The 25757-nt window shown below is 28.2% G+C and overlaps 1 protein-coding gene across 1 annotated transcript in view; it reads right to left on the reverse strand.

Annotated features, from left to right (window-relative positions):
• LOC113555896 overlaps positions 1-25757 on the reverse strand; it is a 30310-nt gene that overhangs the window by 860 nt on the left and 3693 nt on the right. Inside the window, exons 2-7 of the mRNA XM_026960507.2 lie at positions 13741-13852; positions 10395-10528; positions 3114-3226; positions 2909-3018; positions 2000-2078; positions 49-576 (exon numbers count right to left, since the gene is read on the reverse strand). Of these exons, the coding sequence (XP_026816308.1) occupies positions 49-576; positions 2000-2078; positions 2909-3018; positions 3114-3226; positions 10395-10528; positions 13741-13852 (1076 nt within the window). The remainder of the gene's footprint in view (positions 1-48; positions 577-1999; positions 2079-2908; positions 3019-3113; positions 3227-10394; positions 10529-13740; positions 13853-25757) is intronic.

The following is a 25757-nucleotide window of genomic DNA, read 5'->3' on the forward strand; positions in this document are numbered from 1 at the left end:
ATCAAAACTCGGTCGCACGTCACACACCGCCGGCCATCCTCTGCTTACCTAGATCCGTACTGCGAACCGTGCCAGCTACGGTACGGGTCGTAGTCTTCGATGATGCTGGGCTCTTTCTCAATGATGTCGGTGCGGGCGCATGAGCACGTCATCGCCGAGCACAGGAACACGTTGATGACGAGCATGATGAGGAACATGAGCCCGAACGCTATGCACAGGTATAGCAGCCACGGGGGACGGATGCCGCCGTCGGACGGGTCGTCGCATAGCGTCAGGCTGCGGGCAGTCTCGCCGGGCTCGAGCACGAAAACCGTCGTACTGGCCGTCAACGTGCCATTTTCCGCTGGCGAGTCAACGGCGAACTCGTACTTGATCTGCTGCTGCTGCTGCTGCAATTGCACCGCGGACACGCCGTCGCATTCGGGTTCCACGCACGCGCCCCTACACACCTCGATGTCACACTGGAAATACAGCTCCGGGCTGTCCGGAAACCGGAACATAGAATTCAGCGCTGCGTCCGCGTACCCCGACTTTGGATCGTACTTGAATGGTGTGATGACTTTGTTGGAAGGACAACTGCAATCCAACATGTACAATGATATTAATACCGATACATCATTATAGTATTATAATACTATGATATAATATAATAATTACTATAATACATTATAAATTATAGTACATATACAGGGTGATTCTTTTTTCAAGAACACTCATTATTTCAAAAAGTATTAATGTTTTTGAAAATATTTTTTTACATAGTTTCAAATTGTTAAAAAAACAACGTTTATATTAAAAAATTATATTTTTAAATATTTTTTATCCTTAAAGTTTTTTAAGTTTTTTACTTTTTTGAATGACAACATAGTGTTTTAATTTCATTTTCCAAAGCAGAATAATTTTCTGAGTACTTTGATACATAAAATTTGAATTTAGGGTGAGTAGTTTATGAGTTATACTCATTTAAAATTTAGATAAGCGGAGTAGTGGACAAACATTTTGCGGGGTAACCCCGTACCACTCCACTTCGTGCAACTAAACTTTAAATACGTATAACTCATAAACTACTCGCCCTAAATTCGATTTTTATGTATTAAAATACTCAAAAAATTATTCTGCTTTGGAATATGAAATTAAAAATCTATGTTGTCATTCAAAAAAGTAAAAAACTTAAAAAACTTTAAGGATAAAAAATATTTAAAAATATAATTTTTTAATATAAACGTTGTTTTTTTAACAATTTGAAACTATGTAAAAAAATATTTTCAAAAACATAAATACTTTTTGAAATAATGAGTGTTGTTTGAAAAAAGAATCACCCTGTATATATATATATATTGTGTAGCGTTTGAAAAATATAAAATATTATGTCGATGTTTTTCTGACCGTTAGATTTCGTCGATAAGGTACCTAATACGGAAAAACAGAAAACGTATCCGAAGCGACGGACGACAAAGTTTCTAAAATGATGGGACGTAGGAAATTCAGACACGCGTTCTCAGCACGCTTTTTATGTATACACATTGTCGAGTACCACTATAGTCAAATTAACTTCTGTGTACGTGTACTGTTCAATGAAAATCGGCTACCACTCATTATATATGTATATATAGTATATTGTGTGTATTATAACTAATGGGTTTTATAGAACTCGAAAAATATTTCCGGTTTGATATCATCATCTGCCATTAACCATTTAATTGTTGGCTGTACGAAACTGTCTGTTTTGAGAAGAAACATATTGCACCACTATCTCGGACCATTGCGGTTATTGACAAAACAAAATAATAGTCAAGTATAAAAGAAAATCCCATCGAACGCCATCTTCTTGGAAACGCTCGAGCAGACGTATGCGAGTTAAAAAACAATCACGGTTTAAACCACTAATTTCAGAGTCTTTGGAAGTTGTAACTAGAAAAACCACATAATTGTGCTACACGCGGTACAGCGGGAGATCTTTTGTAACCAACTATGTACAGTATTGTCAGGGTTCACTTACCCGAGCTCATTGATGAGGTTGACGCTGTTGTTCCTCTTGTTGAACGCAAAACAGTTCTTAACGCGTATTCCATAGGCGCCTGTGTTGTTCGAAACATGGAAAAAATGTTATGTTTAATTTTTTTATAGTTGCGTGTATTATTTACAAAAGTAAATAGAAAATATACATATATAGCTAAGTTTTACTGGTTTGAGTAAACATGTTTTTAATTTTTTTTTTTAACAATATTTATATTTAATGTTTGTTCCACTTCATTGAATTATGCAAAATGTTGAAATATTAATAAATTATATGTTTACTTATTGTTTAATAAACCACAAATTGAAATTAAATATTGAATTCAAATTATTATTATTGAAGCGTGTAATTTATTATATAAATACTTTCACACGATGTTATAAAGTCGAACACTACAGTAAATATTGGAATCAATATGATATACCATATACCATATATAAGTGTAAATTAAATATATTTAGATATTTAGATACCTTCATAAAATAATAAAATATACTTATAGTTGTTACTTTATAGTAAAATTAAATATTTATATTTTAATTGATTTGAACAGTGCATATAAATCGGTTTTCATAAATCCTCCTTAATATAGGTAGTACAAACGAAACAGTTAAGTGTATTATTTTAACTAATAAGTAACTAGTAAGTATATGTATTACATGTTATAACCTATAATAACTAATAAGTGTCAAAATTTATGATAATATGGTTTTATCATAAGTAGATACCTAATATTATAACTTTATGAGTTATGGAGACAACAAAAATCTTTCTCAAAAATGTATATAGGCTCAGACTTATAACATGAACAATTTTAAATTAACCTATAGGCATTCGTTAATTTAAGTTATTTTATGTTTCAATATTATCAAAGTATTATTCTTATTTTACCATCGTGTCTTGATATCTCAGCCCTTAGTGTGTAAGGATGGCTGTAAACAACTTCCTGAATTCTTTTGCCATTCTCGAGGAATTTTAATGATACCAACGACGTTTCGTTTCTGAAAAATAATATAATGTTTTAATCTTGTTGATTTTTTTTTTTTAACATTTGTAGAATTTTATCGATAAGTTCAAGTCTATAGACATTATTTACTTGGAATTCTTGAATCCTGATTTTCCACATGTGATGACGTAGTATTTATCGTCCGCAAGTTCTAGAGTTCTGTGTATTCTTATAGCAATCGGTACTGATCTCTCTTCAGTTTTCTGTTAAATTAAATATACTAATACTACATTACATATATTATGATAATGATACTTAATTGTTAATTTGTTCATATTATGGACCTAGTGAAAAACTATATATTATTTATTTAATTACATAGTTCGCCGTATAGTAATATAGTATATTTAAATATACCATAATATTATAAATGTATGTTTTTATGTGTGATTACCAATGGGTATTTTAATATTGAGTAACGGCTTATGAATTGGATAAAACAAATTATTAGTATATTTGTAGTAAAATTTTAATTGCCAAGTATCAAAATTCAAAATATTATTATAATATTCAGTATATCTATATTATTATTTATTTAGGTTATACCGCCTATTTGTTAAGGAGAATGTATACCTAAATTGTATTATATACGTTTATATTTGAAAAATAAACTTCAAGCTCGTGATCAATATATTCTATATTTGATCAAAACCTCTGAAATAGTCATTTATTAAAAATGTGTGTACAGCTTATATTTAATGGGGTTTAGAATCTAAGTTTAAAATCTGCGAGATTTTAATTTGTCACGGGTAACGTCGTATATACGATCAGTTAGTGTATAATAATATATTATATGAATTATCGTTTTTTATCATACTTTTTATAATACAATTAGATTTATATTATGAATAAGTACAATATGTATAAATAAAATATGATTAAATGTATAATGAGAATAAGTATAGCATTATTATAAAATAGAACAATCTTGATATTATAAGTGCATAGTTTCTAGTTTTTAGATTAGTGAATACAATCAATTTTGATTTAAAAATAATAAACTTTATCTAAAGAATATTATCAGAAAATAATATGATCATGTACCTGCGTCAATAAAGATTAACATTTTTATGTGCGTGGATTTGTGTTAAAATATATATTTTTATTTATTTATACAATTTAATCCGTATTCTATTTATACTTTCGACTTCTGAGTTATGCACTGTGATTATGGTTACCGAAGATTATGTATGTCATTTATCTTAATCCTAAATAGTTAATACATTAACATAATTTATTTGTGTGTCAAATTGTTTATGGACTTATATTTCATTAAGGAATCCGTCACATGGATCAACCCGACTTTGTTTATTACGTAACTGTAACAACTGTCCACGAGAGCAAATAGAAAACAATTGGTCATTCAAATACGAAAGAAAAATGTTCATATATATATATATATTATAATGTTTCAATCGTTTATTAGACATGCTCGCGTAATGAATAATTTTTTCGTCACCTCCACGGATCATCTGTCCCTATCGCTGCACTTTCCCCGTTCGCTCGATGGCTTCGGTGTACTGACTTCGCTGTGGTCAACTATTCGACCGTAACCAACACTATTATTTTATTTACACAATTTTCACCAAACAGACACACATAATATAATTTATTACACTTTATATAAATAAATGTGTTAACTACTGAACCTATTTATTATTGGTTATTGGTTACCTATACGACAATATATTCATAAATTATAGTGATATCGGTTGATTTTTAAATTAATATTTAATATTATATCTCCCTAATAAAATTTAATCATTTGTCATATTATTAATATGTAATAAACAAACGACAAAAATGAGGAGAATCAGATCTCAGACACTTGAAATAAAATTTATAAAAAAAGTGTAATAGAATAACGTTTAAAAACAAAAGTCCATCAATTGTAGTTAGTATAAGTATAAATGTAAATATTAGCACAAGATTATTTTTAATTCGAACAGTTTTAACATATTGTAAGAAACAAGGAAAATCACACACTACGAGCTTGTCAATTAGTCAATTTATGAATTTACAATTATATTAATCACATAAAATTACAATACGTATTATTTATTATCGAAACTTGCACAACATACATGTGATATAAATAAAGGGTACAATGAAATACAAAAACATAAGCTACGTTTGATATATTATCTAATACAACGAGAATACTATTTAAAAAAAAAAAACCCAAAAATAATTACAATATTATATTTAATTAAAATGCCCCAACTTAGATGAAGCTAATTCCAAATTGAATGTATAGTTATCTAAATGTAAATGCAATAAATAGTTACAGTTGATATCCTACTTCACTGTATTCTTTAAATATATAAACCCATTAGTATAAAACTGTTTATGAATATGTTATACATGATAGTAATGTATAATTTTTTAATGGTAAGCCAATGTTACAATCAACATATCCATTTTGTTCAGAATAATTTTAGTACAATTTACCTAAAGATTTACTATTCCACGCCAGCATCCTAAATCCTAATATAAATTCAAATTAAACTATTAAAAACGAGCATAATATATGGTATGGGAATTAATAATTTTTAAATACATACACGCTACTTTCAATACATAGGTATATTTTATATTTAAATATAATTGTGCCCTGAAGTGATGATATTATGAGTTTTAAATTACATAATACCTGTAATAAAATAATAGCTAATAGGTATAAGTACCTACCAGAGGCAAATGTTGATTGTAAAAGATAATTATAATATTTCAATGAATAACTTCTTTTGTTTACATCCTATAAATTAAGTAGTGTATAAAAATTTAAATCATTAATGTTATAAATGAACGTAGTATATGTAGTTTGTTAACTGTTTTAGATATATTCAATTCTGAGAAACTATGAATCTTTTAAGTTGAAATAAATGTAACTATGTAAGTACTTAAATATATACAGATAGATAGTTAATACATAACTACTATATACTATTGTAGATAATGAACATTGCTGTAAAACTATTTAATTACAATGTGTGATTTTTGCCCCTAGATAATTTATGATGTAAAAACAAAAATTCTAGCAGTCATCAGGGAAAAATTTAAAACATAATCTAATAAAATAGCTAAAAAATGATTAGACACCAACGAAAAACGTTGAAGAAATGTAAGGAAGCATCAAACATTAAACAAGGCCTGGTTTTAATTACATTATTATTATTAAATTTAATCTATATAATATATTATAGTTTATAATAATTACCTACTACTACTAACGCTTTTTTTTCAATACGATTCGTACTTAAATGTTAAATGAATGTGATACATAAGTGTGAAAAGAGTATAATTATAAGTGTAACTGACAAATCACAACCGGAGTTTAAAATGACTAAGTAATGTTATTTTCATGAAAGACTGAGTACGTATTTATATTTTATATTAACGAATACGACACTGTCTAGTATTCTAGCTTCTAGCATCTGTATATATTATACTCTCCAGTATTTGGTCATGCTCATAGAATTAACATTAAAGACGGTACAACAATTGAAATGACAATGATAGAATGCTTTATTCTTTGTAATCAAAATGTCAAAAACCTGTAATTCCATAGAAAAACTAACCAGTATTAAACAACAGTAAAAATATTTATTATATATTATTAAATCGAATTCGTGAATTTCGTATTATACTTTAGGCCAATGCCGTCTTCAAATGGTGATGACTGAAAAATTCATCCGCATATCTTTAAATTTTTAAAAAAATATTTTGCATTTTTATTTCTATAATGAAAGAATTTCTGATTAAGTGCTAGATTAATATAAATAAAATTGTACATATGAGTGATTAATGAATAAAAAAAATATATAATTATTAATAACAAGTTAAATAGTTACATTTAATACATTTATATATAACACTTTTTTGGCTTGATATATTATGGCTAAAATTGTCTATCAGTAGTTGTCTATGCCTAACTAATGCACAATAAAGCATATTGTACGTTCGGAATTAGTTCCATTTCACTACGACTTAAAAATTCTCATAACTTCTTTTAAAATAAAAATATATAAAAAAAATGCATTTAGTGATAAACTGATAACAAATGACTTCTAACTGCATGTGTCTTTAAAAGTTTGAATTTAAAACGCCTTTAATATCAACGGGTTAAAAAGAAATGTATTCTTAGATTGGCATGTCATTATACCAATGGCACTATTTAAAGGTTATATTTTAAAGTATAAAAGATGCTTAGTAGTTATTAAATTTATAAGTAATCGAATTCAATATGGATCCGGATAGGAGTAATTAAAATTCACACACTTTATGGATTCTATATTGCGCCTATGTACTTATCCGCTCAACTAAAATTCAAATAAATGTTTAAAGTGGATTAAAAAATAACAACTGGTAAGACTTAAAAAAAAAAATGATTTAATTTTTCCCAAACATACCTAATATTGTATTGACTTCAAATTGTGTAAAAATGATGCTTTCAAAAAACACAGAAATTTACAAAAAAAAAAAAAAAATATGACTGTTTAGAGATGTACATAAACTTCACTTTAGCTATACATATTATATTTTAAGTTAAACATAATACTATTACACTAGCTATAAAGTATAAAATACTACACATGTTTAAAATTCTATACACTTGTAATACACGGTGCATAATAATATTATAATATTACGCCTTACACGGGTATACACACGTCATGATATTCGTTTACGAGATGATGTTGTTGATGGATGATGTCTGTCTGTACCGCTTTTCCGAGGAAAATTTTTATGACGACGTGATATCATTACACTCGTCGCTCGTAACAATCATAACGCATGCCGCTAAAAAATGCGCACCCACCTGCCGTTAATAAGCCGTTTATGCCATCTATTCGAGACGTTGTTTACCGTGAAATTGAGTGCAAATTTTTCCCAGGTACATAAATAATACAATATAATATACGGTAGGTACACAATGCTCCGGTACACAATAATAAATAAATGATATTATGTCGTACACGAACGACAGTCATCTACTCATCTGCCTCCGCCATGTGTCATAATTTCATAACAACAAAATCGACTGTATAGTTGCCAATAGAAGGTATTCGGACGACGAACGGTACAAATCGTTGTGCGCAAAACCTATGTAATCATAACTGTGACAGTGTATAAGTACAAAATATACGTATTATATGACGATAATATCAAGTTCTCGACGAAAACATTAAAATATTTTCGGTGATATTGTCATAACCTTAACTCATTAGTTGAATTATCCGGCTTTGCCCGTGTGTACAGTTTTGAAAGAAATTGTTCCGCTTATTTAAACTAACTATTTTATTTATAATGATATGTTAAATAATATTATTTACATAAGTATATCTACAATTACTTCATACGCGTTTAGTTTGTAATTTCCATATAATTTTTTAGTTTCCTCGAAAATACTCTAAAACGGTGTTTCGTTCAAAACCTTGTTTTACCCATAAATAATTGGTATGTAACATACTTGTTAACTAGTTAATTTTTATCTTACATTTTTTTAATTTTTATATGTCATAATTCTACTATATTATAATAATAATATATATAATCTTTAACCAATAGCAACAATTTTAAGATAAATAATAAAATATTCTATTTTTCTGAATTGAAAGTAAATTCATGCATGATACACCTTTTATTAAGATTGAAAAAATAAGCTACATAATATGCCCTCTTGGTCTCGAGGAATTTATTATTATAACTTTTATTTAATATGGTTCAGTAGTCTTAAGAATATAAAAGATAAAGATGCAAATAAATAAACATTCATTTATTTATATGTACATAGATTATATTATTATAAATTTATAATTGTATAAATATTTCAGCTGTAACAAACTCGCAACTAAAGTGGTAATTCATTCACACACAATGGATTTATTGATATATGCTTAATAGGCTGTTTTTAATTTACGTGTTTAATAAAACGCTCGTTTAAACGTATAGCCAGTGGCGGACTATGGCGGAAAGGATATCAGGATTTTTCCTGGTGGGCTACGGCTTTAGTCTAGTGGGCAGCGGGTTGTTATTTATTAAAATTAATAATTATAGGTACCTATTTCTTTTTTATGACCATAGAGAAAAACATATGTATATATATAGAATAATATTGATGTTATTAAAGACATTATTGACATTGCTAAAAGTAAAAGTGATTTATTAGATAAAAACTGTATAGAAATTTTTTTAAATTTAATGTTATGTTCTGTTTTTATTGAGTAAAAAATATGAGTTATTATAATTATAAATAATATTTAATTACTAATTTGAGAGAAACATATTCTGTTAAACTTCAAAATAATCATGCATTTATACCGTGAAAAAATCACTAAATATATTCCGGACCAAAACAAATCGGAGCCATTGATTTGGCGCTCAAACACAGGCAGTCCTGATTTTTACGTGTTGAATTGGCTCTCTCAACATTTATTTGATACGTCCATTGGTTATCAAGATTGTTCGAAAATATATTCAATTATACGTAATTTGAATTTGACTGTCTATAAATTGTATTTTCTTTTGAATATTTTTTTGGTGTGGTCTTTCTACATTGAAGCTTCTTATAATAATTTCAATATACGCTTGAATGCCATACAATACATCCATGAAATTATAAATATTTGAGTGCTTAGAACAAAACTGGGAATTCAATTTTAAGTGAACAGATTAACATGAATTATTATACTGACATTACTGCTTTTTTCTGTCCAAATTTGAGGTGGAAATAAAGAATTATTATTAATATAATTTTCAACATTACCGAATTAACAATTAGATAATTGCAATCAGTTATCCGGCACTATCGCTAAAAATATTAAAGTTGCGCATTTTTTAAATTTTTATATTTTGAGAACTACTTATTGAAAATTATATTGGGAGCCAATTTAATGTTCTATGAGGTACTTTACATAACATTGGGAGCTAATTCAATGATCACTAAACAAATTTGATGACCAGTCAAATAGTTTCCCAGGGCCAAATTGTTTTCACAGTCTACCACTGAGTATTTTCATCTCACTACTTCTAAGAATGCATACCTAGTCGTTATAACAACTACGCTCTATTTCAATACATATATATATTATATTCTAAATAGCATACCTACTATAGGTAAAGTGATATAATATTTTTGTATAAGCGATTAAAACATAATAATACATTTAATAAACAAGTGTTGAACGTTTATGAAAAAACTTAATAACCTACAGTTTTGATCGGTACCCGCTTCAACTTTTTCACTTTATTAATACGTTGTTTTGAAATTCGAACATTCATTGTGGAACACCCTGAATATGTTTATAGAAGTCATAGATTCATATGAACCGAGGTAAAATATTATGTGAATAATATTAATATACATACGTTGTTAATGAATATGCCACAGTAATCGGTCGATCCTTGGGTGGCCAGCAGATTGATGCCGAGCGTAGTAAGCTTAGTACCGTTGCCGTAACTCAAACAACTCGGTGAACGATAATCTCTGGCGTGCACGGCACCTGTGGAAAACAAAACGGTTATATTTTTTGTAAACTAATTATTTCGTTTCACCACGACGTTTGAGATGAGTTTGTGAGCATGGTCGGATCTCGAACACTGTTCTTTACTGATTCACTAATTTACTAATATAGAGTATGGACAAGTGTAGGTATTTTATAATTAATTATCAATCATCACATATTATTTAAAACTATATACTACAATATGATATCGTTATACATAAACAAGTTAGCAATACGTATCTGAGTATCTTCAATTATTTGGATTATACTTATTTTTAGGAAATATAAAAATTTATTTTATTTTATATGAACTATGGGCGGTAGAGGGGCAAAATTACATGGTGCTTTATCGATGATAATCGTAAAAAGAATTATGATTTTTTTTTCAATAAAATAGATATGTTATGTTGATTTCTGGTCATTATGATATTCTACATTGTAAGAATATCACCGTCCACGTAACTACATAAATTAGGCGTAACACTAAAAATGTATGTTAAATATATGTTTCAGATATACGCTTACATAGTTCTATACACAATTCGTACACTGTGTTACACTAGCTATAGTTATAAAGTTAATGGTAAATATGGTATATTAAACCTCAGTTTCAAATATACATACAATATCATACCATATTACTATTATTATTTATTGTAAGTAAACATCAATCCTTTAATGTTCTTCATTAAGGTCTTAATTATTATGTAAACAATATTTTTTTTTATTTAAACTTTTATATCAATGGCTTAAATTTATTTGAATTATGTATTTACAAATTTAAAAAGTAAAGTATCAAGTGTATTTTAAAATGATTAGTGCTTTATATACATATATTACATAATATTATATACGTGTACCTATTAAGTATCTATTACATTAACTATTATAATACATCAATATGTGATATATATGTATACCTAGGACACTATACTTAATATAAACAAAAACTGTTTCTAAGATTTGTTATACAAATACATAAAAATGACGTACAGATGGATGGTTAAATTTGTTTTTCAAACATTGAAAACCAAATAACTGTTGTGACATACCTACGTATTTTATTTTAATAAACATGAAAATATTTCAAATATAATTAATAACTAATGAGTATATAATGACCAACTACTAATAATATTGAAAGTAAATAAAAAAAATTAGAAAGAGATAGCCAAACGAGGAATAGTTTAAAAAATAAGAAAACTATATTATGGAGAGATTACCAACTCACTTATTCCTTTTTTTTTACAAATAAAAAAAAATTGATAAAGGGAAAATAATATCTGTTTCAGATTTTAAAGCAGGCAGTTCTTAAGTTAAAAAAGAATGCAATTGAATGCGGAAATTACAAAGATTATATTATTATAATTTATAACATTTAGATCCCACGAAAAAGGTGTGGAAACAGTCCTTGGTGAAATTTGATGTTGAATACATATATACTTAATATAGAATTATGAGTATAAAAAAACAATCAAAGTATTGATTATCGGTTCACACCTTTTTATAGTTAAATAATTATATACAATTCATACTACACTGTTATAATTTTCTGTTAATGTATAATATTGTGTATTGTATTGGATTATGGTGCACACGCATACATATATATAATATATTACATAAATATTAAAAAGTAAGGATCAAATATAACCAAGCTTGGGTGTTGGCATTCCGGTATAAATGTATAATTTATGTCTCTCTTTGGATTCGTTCACCACAATGTCAGCCACGTAGAGTTTTATTAATTTAAATTTGAAAGTAAAGATAAAACGATATGCCATGTACAGTAACGTTTAATAAACGGTTCTACGATATAGGCATGTTAACTCCGTTAGGTAATTTTGGTTGTATAGAAATATGGATACAATATTCAAAATTTCTTGCATATGCTATATTACCTAAAAAAATCTAAATTTATTAAATTTAATAATATAAATAAAAAATATGCAAAGTAAAATTAAATGATATGTGATATGCGTGTTATAAAGGGTAATACAATATCATCAGACTTGACTGACTTACAATAGAATGACTAAAATGGTTTATGTATCTTCTTTTATATCTACACTTAAATATTTAACACAATGAATAATATATACATTTCAATTTGAGAAATTTGAATTATTTATTTTACTTTTATTGTCAAATATCATTGATTGGATATTCATTTGTTCTATATTTATTGTACCTGTATTATTATACACACTTTTATAGATAGAAATATTTTGAAAATCATTCTTTATTTTTTACTGAGGTCGCGGGAAAAATATAACAATAATGTGGCCTCGCCAGGGATTTTAAAAAGACATTATTTTTAAAAGACAACACTTTATTGTTAAGTTCTATTCACTATTGATAAAGTAGAAGGTTTACGGTGACGGCCTTTGGTCAAAACTTAGTAAATATGTAATTTTAGTTTGTACCTACTCAATATACATGGTATAATATTAAACCGACCTATCGGTTTCGTAATCCAATATATCTAATGTCTGATTGTAAAGACTAAAGGTGTGCACCGCATTCTATGGCATGTTTAAACATATTTTATGACCAGTTGTTCATAATAGAAGACGTGGGATTCGAAGGTAGCAAAGCAGCCAAGCAAAAAAAAAACATTCTTAATATGTTACTGTATGTAAAATTGTTAAGTATATTAGTACACGCAGCTTATAAACACCGTATACATGTATTATTAGTCGTTACTTTATACTCTTTTTAAACTGCGTTTAAGGAAATTATATTCTACAGTACCTAATGGTTTTTAATGTTTTTATTAAATCAATTTTAATCATTTAAATTTATCGAAGATATATGAACAGATATAAGTTGTTTTAATGACATTTTGATTGAGAAATGCATTTTATTTATATAATTTTTTATTACTTATTAGGTTCTTAATAAATTTACGACTAAATTGTTTTCAAATATAAAATATATGGTATATTAATTTTATAAATGCATTTGTATTTATTTTGGTGACATATTATAATAGGACATTGTAACATGACATTATATTTTTAAAAATAACGTACCTGTCTACATACCATATGTTTTGTTAAAGATAAAATAATTTACATTACAATCGAATACAGTAACTCGTGCCCTTAATTATCGTGTAATTGGCTTATTAAAACGGTCATGTAGCATGCAACAGAGTAATTATAATTGAATAGGTAAATAAAAAAAAAACAACAATATCAACTAACCAACAAAAGGCTGGTTGGTGGTGACTTTAATCGTCATGTACCCAGCTTTGCATGTCGCAGTAACGGATGGTATGAACTCTTCTTCCACGAGATTTTGTCCATAATTAATATGCTGTAAAAAAAAACAAAAACAAAATAATAGTGAGATACGTATACAAACAATACAATTACAGACACACAGTAATAATATGTTGTTCGTTAATCTTGAATATGTCATGTATCTCATGATAAATTAATTACGATTTAAATTTGACGTTAAAAACATAAAGGATATAATATATTTTATTTATATAGATTTTTAGACTCGTATAGTACACAGTCGATTTCAAACATTAAAGAATTTGTAGTGTATCGTGCGATTAAACCAATGAGACGTTATTATTCGTTTTATGTTTTTGAAAGTTTCGTTATTTTGAATATGTTTAAGTCTTTGTTAAGTAACAGCCTCCCGTGGTTAAAAAATACCATAACTGTATCTTCGGACCACAATGCATATGAGGGCGTATTGAATTGATGAGGCTGTTGTAAGACCAGATTTTTTGTTGTAATACATATACGTGTATATATATATATAATATGAATGGTACTGTACACATATACCCGGACTTCGAGGTCAAGGACCTAGATACCGATAAAGCACGATTAAACAAAAATAAATACGATGATGATTTTTGCGTGTTTCGGTCATAGACGAAATCGTGTCGGCCGTTAACTAATCTGCTAACGTTATAGACATGACATGCGTATCTATATATAAGTAAATTGTAGTTATATATACATACAACTTTAATGCATATACAATGTACACACTACATATTATACACATTGCACACATAATAATATATAAACACACGTATATATAATATATATGCGACGGGATTACTCAATTCCGCGCCACATCATAATGCGTTTATTATTATCACATTTGCAGCGACCACGTTATTCTGCTCGATAAAAATTCCAAATAAAAAACTCATCACGGGATGTTGATTTTAATGATAACAATACCTATCCATTCGTCGTCCCATATAGCGTATTATTATATATATTATATAGATTAATAATTGTACACTGCAGAAGATGCCGCGCCGTCGTCCGTACGTCTTGCCGTCGTGAGCATGCGTCCTTGGTAGTACACACCTGCACACTTTATAATATACAAAACGAGCAAAATCACATACACACACACACACACACACACACACACACATATATATATATAATATCTCGCGACGTGGTTGACCACCATTTAAGGTTTGTCCGCGGCGAACTTGTGTAGGCGCGCAGACTTGTTTTAATAGTCACGAGGGCGCTGCCGCCTTTGTACCAATATATATGTATTATATATCTACTGCATACACGTGCGAGATACTTGTCGGGGTTAATTTTATGCGTTCGCTTTTTATTCTGCAGAGATATCGTTGAAAATATATATATATATATATGTATATAGGTACCTACGTATAGTATGCAGAGATCAGCGACGACGCAGTCGACAGTCGTATATCGATAACAACACGATAATATGATGATGCTGCGGTTCGTAGGTATACGGTTTATTTTTTATTTCAAACACACATTATAATAAACCGGGCTAATTACGAAACTCGCTGTATATTATTACAGGTACGTTTAATGGCGTGACGAACGAAATACAATATACGCGCACCCCATCGCGATAGTTAATTAAAACCGTCTTTTAGACGCGCTTAATTAGACCACTCGGTTTTTTTCGCGTTTATATTATATATATTTATATATACATGTATGTATGCATGTGTGTGTTAAGTGGTGTCGTGAATCTCAAAATCATTATACGTATATAATATAAATTATATAGACTACGCATAAGAGATTATATTATAATATGTATATGACACCATAGTCTGTACAAGACCAACGTCGCAGCTGACTGTACACACGCTGGATGATTCACCCGGCATGCTCATTGCTTTCCTACATAATTTTCATTTAATAATATCATTATTTGGAATTTTTAAACACACGATATGAAAATCATGTTTTTAAATTTTTAAGATTTTTTTGGTCTACTTAAGCAATCCTGTGGCAATATAAACTTATTTTTCAAACAAAAACTTCCATTATTTTACAATCATTTTATTTTTTTTAATAATATATCTAATTCAAAATCAGGTAAATTACAAAAATATAAAATAAGTGTAGTATATTGGATCTACAATATTTATTATACTTGCATGAACCATATTTATCAATTAAAAATATTGATAGATTAATATAAATTATTAAAAATTTTAAATTATCATAGCTCCCCATATCTTCCAAACACATGGACATATATTTATCCTTATAATTCAAAGTTAAAACACTAGAAAAATTGTTCGAATTTTGATTTTGATACATCAAAGTTTTCCGAAAAATTACCTCCTAAATAATTTACTTTATAAAAGAAGTTTAACTAGCATTTGAAAAACAGAAGTTTGAACCTTCACAGGTCATTTATAATTAGTACTTACGAAAATTCTTAAGGAAGTAAATATAAGTAGATATATTTAAAAATTCAAAAATCAGATTTTGAATAACTGCGTTACTGAGGAAAAAATGGGTGGGTGACCATAGTTGATGAATCATTCTGTATATAACTACCTGTGCGCGATAATAGTCTAGTAATCAGTAACCGATAGGCGGTCCAAAATTATTTTTTTTTTTTATATAATGTACATCAATCATTCGTACGCCGAGCTCATTATCGAAAATCATTCAGCGGCTTGTCAATATATATACTGTACGCCTATACTGTATAGGAAATACCATGGTATATCCGCTACATGCAGAGCGCGTTCCATCAATATATAACCATCACTACCATCACTAATAAGGTACACAAAATAAGACGGTGGGCCCATTATAAGAAATAAAAACCAACTGCCGAGAGTATAGGTATTAGATAGATATATAGGTATAGTATATTACGGTCATATATAAGTACAGATTATAAATTATGATGGGAAGAGCAATGGTCAACGATGGAATTCTCAAAGTCATGATAGTTAATAGATAAGTTGTTTAAGACTAATAATAACATAATATTATTAGTATACATCTTTAGTTCTGTATATAGCTACGTTATGATTATAAAGAATATAAAAAGCCGGAAATCGTTCATGTATAAGTAAACCGTTATGATTACATATGTATGTTTAACATATATGCGTGAGTTAAACTCTTCCAATACAAGGTAATATCTAAGTATTATTAGATCAGTAAATATACCCGACTCCTATCTATAAGATACCCTATATACAGCTATACAACATTATATTATTTATTTAAAAAGCATGACTGTTAACTATAAACCCATAAGACAATAATATATGGTGTATACATATAGGTATTATACTATAACAAACAGATAATCATAAAAAGAATACACCGAATAAACATGAATAATAATAATAAAAATAACAATAAAAAGTGTAAAAACGAATGATTTTTTTCCCATATTATATAAATACCAACTAGATTAAATTATATTATTATTTCTATTATATATTATACCTACTCTAAATAATATGATCATAAATTAATTTATTAAAATGCGTAGGTATTCCAGTAGATTAGACTGGATTTGATATAATTCAATAAAAAATTAAAAACCAACGTAAAAATCAGTATTATAGCTATAACCACTCTTATTTTTCATCTAATAAAATATTTTATTCGTTATCTATTGAAATACGAATGCGTAATGCGTGTCATGAAATAGTCCACTACAGTATTATCATTCGCAATTGCTGGATGTGTATAGGTAGTCGGTGAACACAATTGCATAAAGCATCTTATATATTATATAGTACCTATACAATGCCTCCTTAAATGGAAAGTCCAAAAACGACTGTTGTCAGCATTTGCTCGGGACTTCTCTTTAACCTTGGAAAAATGAATGAAAAACACCTTCCACGGTCATGCATAATTATTACAAACCATCTCATACATTATTGTTTTAATCTAATAGTACTCTGGCGTTCCTTACACGGAATGCGATCTCACAACTATATCATTCGATATAATAAACTATATCGAGAATCTGTACATTATTAATATAATAAATAATAATGCATAAATAACGTACTGTCACACGTGGTAATTGATCATTGATTGGGAATGCTTTGTTCATTCTCAACCTTAATTGAATAATTATTATCAATCAATAAAATATACTATACTATCATAAGGTAAATTATAACCAATGAACGAAGTACCTATATGTACATATATATATATTTTTAATTTTCTCAACAGAAAATATAATACAAATATATTTGTATATATTATTGAATAATTTACCTATACGAAACGAATCACATATATGACTATTTTCTCACTAAGATCACTTTATTATTTTTCACACACTGAGATAAATACTAATCTAGGTACATATGATGGATTTTAAATCACTGTTTTAAAAACACACGAGAAAATGGACGGTCGTGCGTTGAAGTTGTGAGAAGCTGTATATATAAAAAAAAAACCACTACATTACGAATGACAACCGAACATACACATCGACAGAATTGATTTATATTCCTTCGGTTTTAAAATATGTACATTTTTAAAAGTTAAAATTATGTGTATGTCAAGTCCAGAAAACTTTACGTTGTTTACAGAAATAACAGCAACCGGGAGCAAAAACCTCCATGGAATTATTTATTATTTCAAAATATATAATATTATAATCATTAAAATATACAACGAAGATGGATCCATGTTATGTTTTCATTTTTATTTAAAAGATCAATCGCTTATATTATGTACCTATCTATTATATTATTTTTACCTACAGTTAGAAATTTGACATACCTATTTAATCGAGTAAGATATTTTAATAAAACTGTCGATCAGTGTACATATTGGACATTATTATTTATTTCAAGTAAAATATATAAAATAAAACGAGCTTATGATATCCTTCAAAACTCTATAAGTACACGAATAAACCATTTATATTATAAATGGTGTTCGAGAAAATAGATTTAATCGTATTTAATATATTTACCTACTACTTTTTAAAATTATTTTACTGAAACATATATTGCTATTTAGTATATTACTTAAACAAAAATTGTTTAGTTTAATAGAAAACGAATACTATTAATACTACAATAACTTAAAAATGAATAACATATAGGTACTAATTTAAAAATAATACCTACGTTAAACGTGTGAATAAAATGATGATTGTTTTGAAATGCACAACTCGCAATGTTTTGTAACGTTGACCTTCATTCAATTGATACATTTGATTAGCCCGATTGTAAAAATGTATAATATGTGTAATATTTCCGTCTTCCATGGCCACTGGACCCACACACTACATCATATTATTATTTGGTTAACAAAAAAAAAAAATCAACCTCCCAAAAAAGTCAATGCGGCTGGAGATCAAAATTGTAGGTTTATGTTTCAAAATAATGAACGTTATAATTATCGTATTATTAAACGCAATATAGTAATGAAGTACCTATATGGACTAATTATTAGAAAAGAAACATAATAGAAGATCGATATAGTAAAAATAGTGTAGTTTGTTTAGTAATTAGCATTTTCTTCAGTCTAGTCTTAGAAATATCACTCATTGTTATGAAATCGATTAAAAAAAAAAAAAACAGTAGATATTAATAAAAATTTAAAATTGGATTCATTTTTTTCTCGCGCTGACAACAAAGCTATTACACATTTATCATAATTATTATATGATTCACATTTCACACACACACACATATCAAAGTAGGATACATTATTAAACGCTTCATGTCATATAATATAATATATATATGTATAATACGTTTAGTTTACGATACAATTTTATCGTTACGAATGTTACGATGATAATAAATATTGTCTCTTCGTCTCGGACGATACGTCGTCGTAAAGGTACAGCGCTGTACACGCAATATACAATTATATTATTATATTATATTATATTATATTATATTATATTGCAGTAGGTATTCATCTATAATACTCTATACAGTGAAACATAACATATAGATATGACCGCGATAGAGTAAATAGTCATACTTGTTTTTTCTCCGCCACATAAACCGTCCGTCCTTAAGCATGGCCGCGTTTAATTTGTTTTATTATTTTTTTTTTACCGTCACATTGACGACGACGATGTATCCGCTGCAGACTTTTATCATTTGTCACGGATCCACCATCGCCACCGACACGCCGTACCTACAGCTATCTCATATCCGGACGCGCGGGCGTAGCATAACATATTTACGCAGTTCACAGCACGCTACAGGTAATATATATTATAGAGGTACCTATATAATCGGCGCTGGCCAAGCTGAGGCGTTACCCAAGTCCGCGACTATATATCCAGTATCCACTGAAACACTTGTGACGCATATAGCGCAGATACAGTCAATTCGCGATAAATCAAACATCGCGGTAGCTCAACAAAAACCTTCACAACTCGATTTTTCTCCCCTCCCCCCTCTCCCGTAGCGTTAAAATGAGTTTTGTTTGAGGTATATAACTACTCATGAATGCATAAGTATAGAATTTGTTTTTATTCCCTTCGAGGTACGACTGTACGAGTTATTGCGAGACCCGACTGTGCCTTCTTATATGCACAGCATTGTCGCAGAATTTAGAGTTAAATTGCCCCCCTGATATTATTCGAGAAGTATAGACCAAAGAACGATATACTTTTGCCTTTCGATCCTATAAAACAGGGTCTGAGCCGTTTGGTGGCACAATAAAAACGAATGGTCCAAGAGTGTATAATCACATATTATATTTCAATTCTAATGTTTAAGATATTTAATGTGTATTTTAAATGTCCGAAAAGAGTATATCTAATGAAAAGTATTACTATAAATATATGAATATAGTATTTCGATGGGTTCCAACTCTTTATAATGTAGTGTGCAGCGAATTACTGCGCACCCTAACAATATATATGTTCACCACGTCCCTCTATTATGTTACCCTGGGTGGCCCACCACGTGTATATGAATGTTATACGCACAGGGGTTGTATGTGTGTGTTTGTGTGGGCAACGTGCACATATATCGGATATTAATTGTTTTAGTTTTGTTTTCACTGCGGACCGAGACCAATGCGCAAGTTATAACGCAACGGACCGGGTCATTATTTATTATTACCTAGTGTGTTATTATTATTATTTTGGTTGTCGCTTGTAGGTATTATAGGCGCATATACGTGTGTACGTATATTAAACGCGACATGTGCGTGTGTGCAACCGTGTGGATAACATACACTTTTGACTTGCACACTATACACGCAACACATAACGACACACACGAAAAGATGCCTGTATAAGTATAATACATAAGAACCATCTGCGACGAGCGCGCGCTTGCTGGCACACATTCGTTTCACTCATTATGCAACAAACGCAGCGGCATTTCTCTCTCGCTGGCCGCGTGTCCTGCAGCGGGGGCATTCCATAATAATATATTATCGTTATTATTATTATTATTATTATTATGTTATTTGTCTGACGCCGTGCATACCCTATAAGCTAGGTACACACTAATATCCTCTTTATGTAGATAATATATACCTATACCTATATTATATATATATTTATAAAATAGTATATTATAACTGAACGTGTGCGTACCTATATAACACGATGTCGCTTGTAGAATAACTAAACATGATGATAATAAAAATATATCGAAGAGCCATAAAAATCATCGCGTCATCTCTTAAACGCGGAATTCAAATTAGAATGGCCAATGAGAGGTTACGCGACAAATACTGGTCAATGAATAACGACATATTATTCTGCAGCTATTACGTTATTAAAAGTGTACATATATAATAATATAATCTGCGTGTTGCCTAGACATAATATTATATACATAATTGTAGTTGGTATATAATATTATGTATAGTATGTAAATTCTAAGAGTCATCGCCCGTTTTAAATCTGTAAGTACATCAATTTATAGCTATTCATAATAATTCAAGATTCTAAAACAAACATTATTATGTTATACATATCTAAGTACCGTATTACATTGGAAACACGACATTAATTATAGAAAAATAATTATATAACACACAAAAAAAATAATATAATATTCATACTTTGGAGGCACGTGGAAAAATTTAAATGAGGAATATTAAAATATTAAGATTTTTACTTAGTAGACGGTAGTATATAGTATTAGTATATATCTAATTAAAAATAGAACAATTCACAAGTCCATAAATTATTTCATAACAGAAAACAAATACGTACCTATCTAGTTATCAATTAGTTTTATTTTCCCATCACTTCACATTTTATGTTATGTAAGATATGATTAAATAATATAAATTTTTGTAATTTTATGAATTTTTAATTTTCAAACAAAAACATTGAGTCATAAAAATATACTGAAACTATAATACAGTCAACAGTGTACAGTCATCAATAATTATTAATTTATTTATAACATAATAAATTTACTAATGGACAATGGTTAATCATTTTTGTGGCACAAATCTTGGAATTACTATGTTACCATAATAATCCGCAATTATATAAATAATTACGTTTTTTTTAATGATGGTCATAACTCATAACCTATAGATCATAATTAATACTTAATTTCTAAATATACTGAATAATTTTGAAACTAAATCGTTCCCAGTCATCGGAAGATTAAAAATTATCAAAATTACCATAAGCGTATAATATTTAAATAATTCAACAATGAAAAGTTTTACTAAATTCTTATTAATATAAATATCTTTGGCATTTAACCATAATCTAAATTATTTATTATTATGATTACTTTATAAAAATACACAACACAACTTACAAAATATTATAAATTATATTATTCTGATATTTACTAATAAACCTATAACCTAATATTTATTTTCTGGTTTACCACACGGATTTGCAGCATAAATGAAAAAATATTTATTTTATACATTTATGCCTTAGCACGATTCAAGAAAATGTATAAGCAAAGTTGAATATTCATTTCGAAAAAACCTTTTTAAATAATACATTTATATGTCTCAGGAACAATATTAACTATAGTATTTACATTTTGCAAACGATGTTTTCTACAACGAAGATCTTAGGTACATCGTTTAAGAAATATAATATTCCATATACTATTCTAATTTGATGTTAAATCGTTACAATTCATAAAAAAAAAAGAAATATTTTTTTTTCGCTTTTAATAATAAAACATTTCCTATCGTAATCATTATATTATTATCATTGTTATACACAGAACGATAATATATCAGCTTATACCACAGTACTTATGGAAAATGGAAGTTTTAAAGATATTTAAGATAATATTGTGCACAAAAATTATAAACCGACTATGATAGATAATCTGACTATCACGTATAGTATCTACACTATTATTATTTGTATATCATGACAATATTATGTTTAATATGCCAAACTGTGTACAAACAATGATTCATAACTACATACACACGGACATGAGACAAGTGAAGAGTATTATTATATTTAGATGTCACGTCATCGCCAAAGGGGTATATGTGGTATTTGTGACGTACCTACTCATAGGAAGACGTATCGTTCCCTTCAATCTATATATAATAACTAGTTTGTCATAATAGCCGACATTCCATCAGTGCTACATATTATGTATACAAAAGGTTTTTTTTTTACTTCACAAGAACCGTAAATGGGTTTTTTTTTTTAATTTTTTTTTTTTTTTTTTTTTTAGTGTGACGTGATCATATGTTATTGATACGTGCAAATTTGGTGATACAAGCTAAACTAGTTTTGGATTTTTTACACGTGCCGTACGCATAATATATGTAAATATTTCATTTGAATGTTTATACCTACACCGCGGCTACGCGCATCGCGAGATAAAAGTATTGCGCGGCTTCCGCTGTACTAGTGCATAATTTCCTGTTTCTGAGCATACAATATTGAACCAGTAATAATTGTGTTGGCGGTCATTATTGTAGGACTCGCGTGACATATGTATGCGTTATTAGGAGGTACGCACTAAATAAATATAATAATTACGATTGTTAACACTTGTAGACAAATTAAATTTCGTATATATTTATAAGCTAAATATTGAATTAATGTAGCCATGCAGGCATATATATATATTCATATGTATAATTATATCTAATTAATATTAACGCGTTCACGCGCCAATCAACACTATCCCGTTTGAAAATAGTTTTCAAGTCTTGAAGCCACGCCTATGGAGTTTTGTTGAATTTCATCACGTTCAAAAGAAATCATAATATAGGTACCTAACTGCGATTATGTGATTGAACTGGAATCTAACAAGAGAACGATGGAATGTATATTATTCCGATATACAATGATATCTATTCTGAAATATTGTATAGCTTGAACACATTATATATCAATCATCTATCAGTAATATAACTATATGGGGTAATATGTATTCAATAACTATTCACAGATATCAAATACTATGCTTTCAATGATTTCCAATCATTCATATTGCATAGCACATTTTACTAAATAGCAATAGCTGATTCTAGAACATTATTTAATAATTATAATCAATGGTAATATTTAAAAATTTCTGAGTTAAAAATTTACAAAATTAAAACTGAAAACCCAGAAATGATAAAAAAAAATATATCAAGCACCTAATACTAAAATTAATTATTGTTTTGTATTAATTTACATTTTTTTACATTTTCCATTAGCTTATCAAGAAGACGATAATATTAGTGATTTAAAAAATATCATAATAATCAATATATTGCGCTAGTACATTATTGCAATTTATAAATTATTGTTTAGACATAAATTCACCAGCTCACATACACAATTTTTATTTTTTTAAAGACTCCTAAAACCAAAATAGCTGAAAATTATGGAATATGCAAAATACTTCATTTTAATGAGATATATTATATAATACTATTGGTTATAAATACTAATATTTATAATCAATAATAATACTCATCACAGGATCGGAAGTTTATGACCTTAAAAACATTAAAAAATAACCTAAAAAAAAATATAAAAATATGACATAAAAATGACAAAAAACGTCCTTAAAAAAATAAAAATTAAATAAAAAAATTAAAAATATAGTAGACGTAGACAAGCATTAACCGACGTTTTAATTTTCGGTATTTCGAAAATATTACGAAAAAATAATACAATTTAAGTATCATAATATTCACTACAACACGACAACAACTGTAATCGGTGAGATAAACTCGGATAGTTACTAATCTCAATTAACTAATTTCAAAGTTTTAAGTAAGTTATCGGCATAACGGTCGACAAGAAACAATAAGAAGTAAATTAATATGAAATCAGAGAAAATGACTAAAAATGTGGGAAAATTACCTAAAAAGTAAAAAAAACCTAAAAAATGAAAAATAAAATTAGTTGTTTAGATTCATATGCTAATGAAACACATTTGTGGCCAGGAGAGCATCATCATAAAGGTTCCAAAAAAAGTACTAAATGCATCAACTTCCGAGCCCTATTCATCACAATCACATTCGCTTCCTTTTCTTATACATCTCAAACATTATCCTTAACAACATTATCCTAACAATATTAACGATCCTTGCACTAAAATAGTAAAAAAAACTCCACTATATTTTTAGATTTTTATAGATTTAAAAACCACTGTAATTTTATTATTATAAAAATTTACATATTTTTGTCACTCCCTAAAAATAACCAATGATGATTGATGACCCAAAAGAAAGTAACGTAACGTAGTGATTTTTAATTAAATTTAACTCAACTATCGAGAGATGTGTCTCTCTGGTACTATAATATATTCAATTTAATGATTTTTTTTTTTATAACATTGATTAAAGTATACTTTGTACCAATAATTACTTATGTTATTATATTTTGCAACTAAAAATTACCCAAAGAAATACCTAAGAAAAAATTCAATAGAATTTTTTTTGAGAGAATTGGCTCTGTCTTACATTGAATCAAACATGAATTCAACCCTTAGTGGTAACTATGGATTTATGATGGA

This window comes from Rhopalosiphum maidis, chromosome 4 (assembly GCF_003676215.2).
Source record: "Rhopalosiphum maidis isolate BTI-1 chromosome 4, ASM367621v3, whole genome shotgun sequence".
NCBI classification, from domain to species: Eukaryota; Metazoa; Arthropoda; class Insecta; order Hemiptera; family Aphididae; genus Rhopalosiphum; species Rhopalosiphum maidis.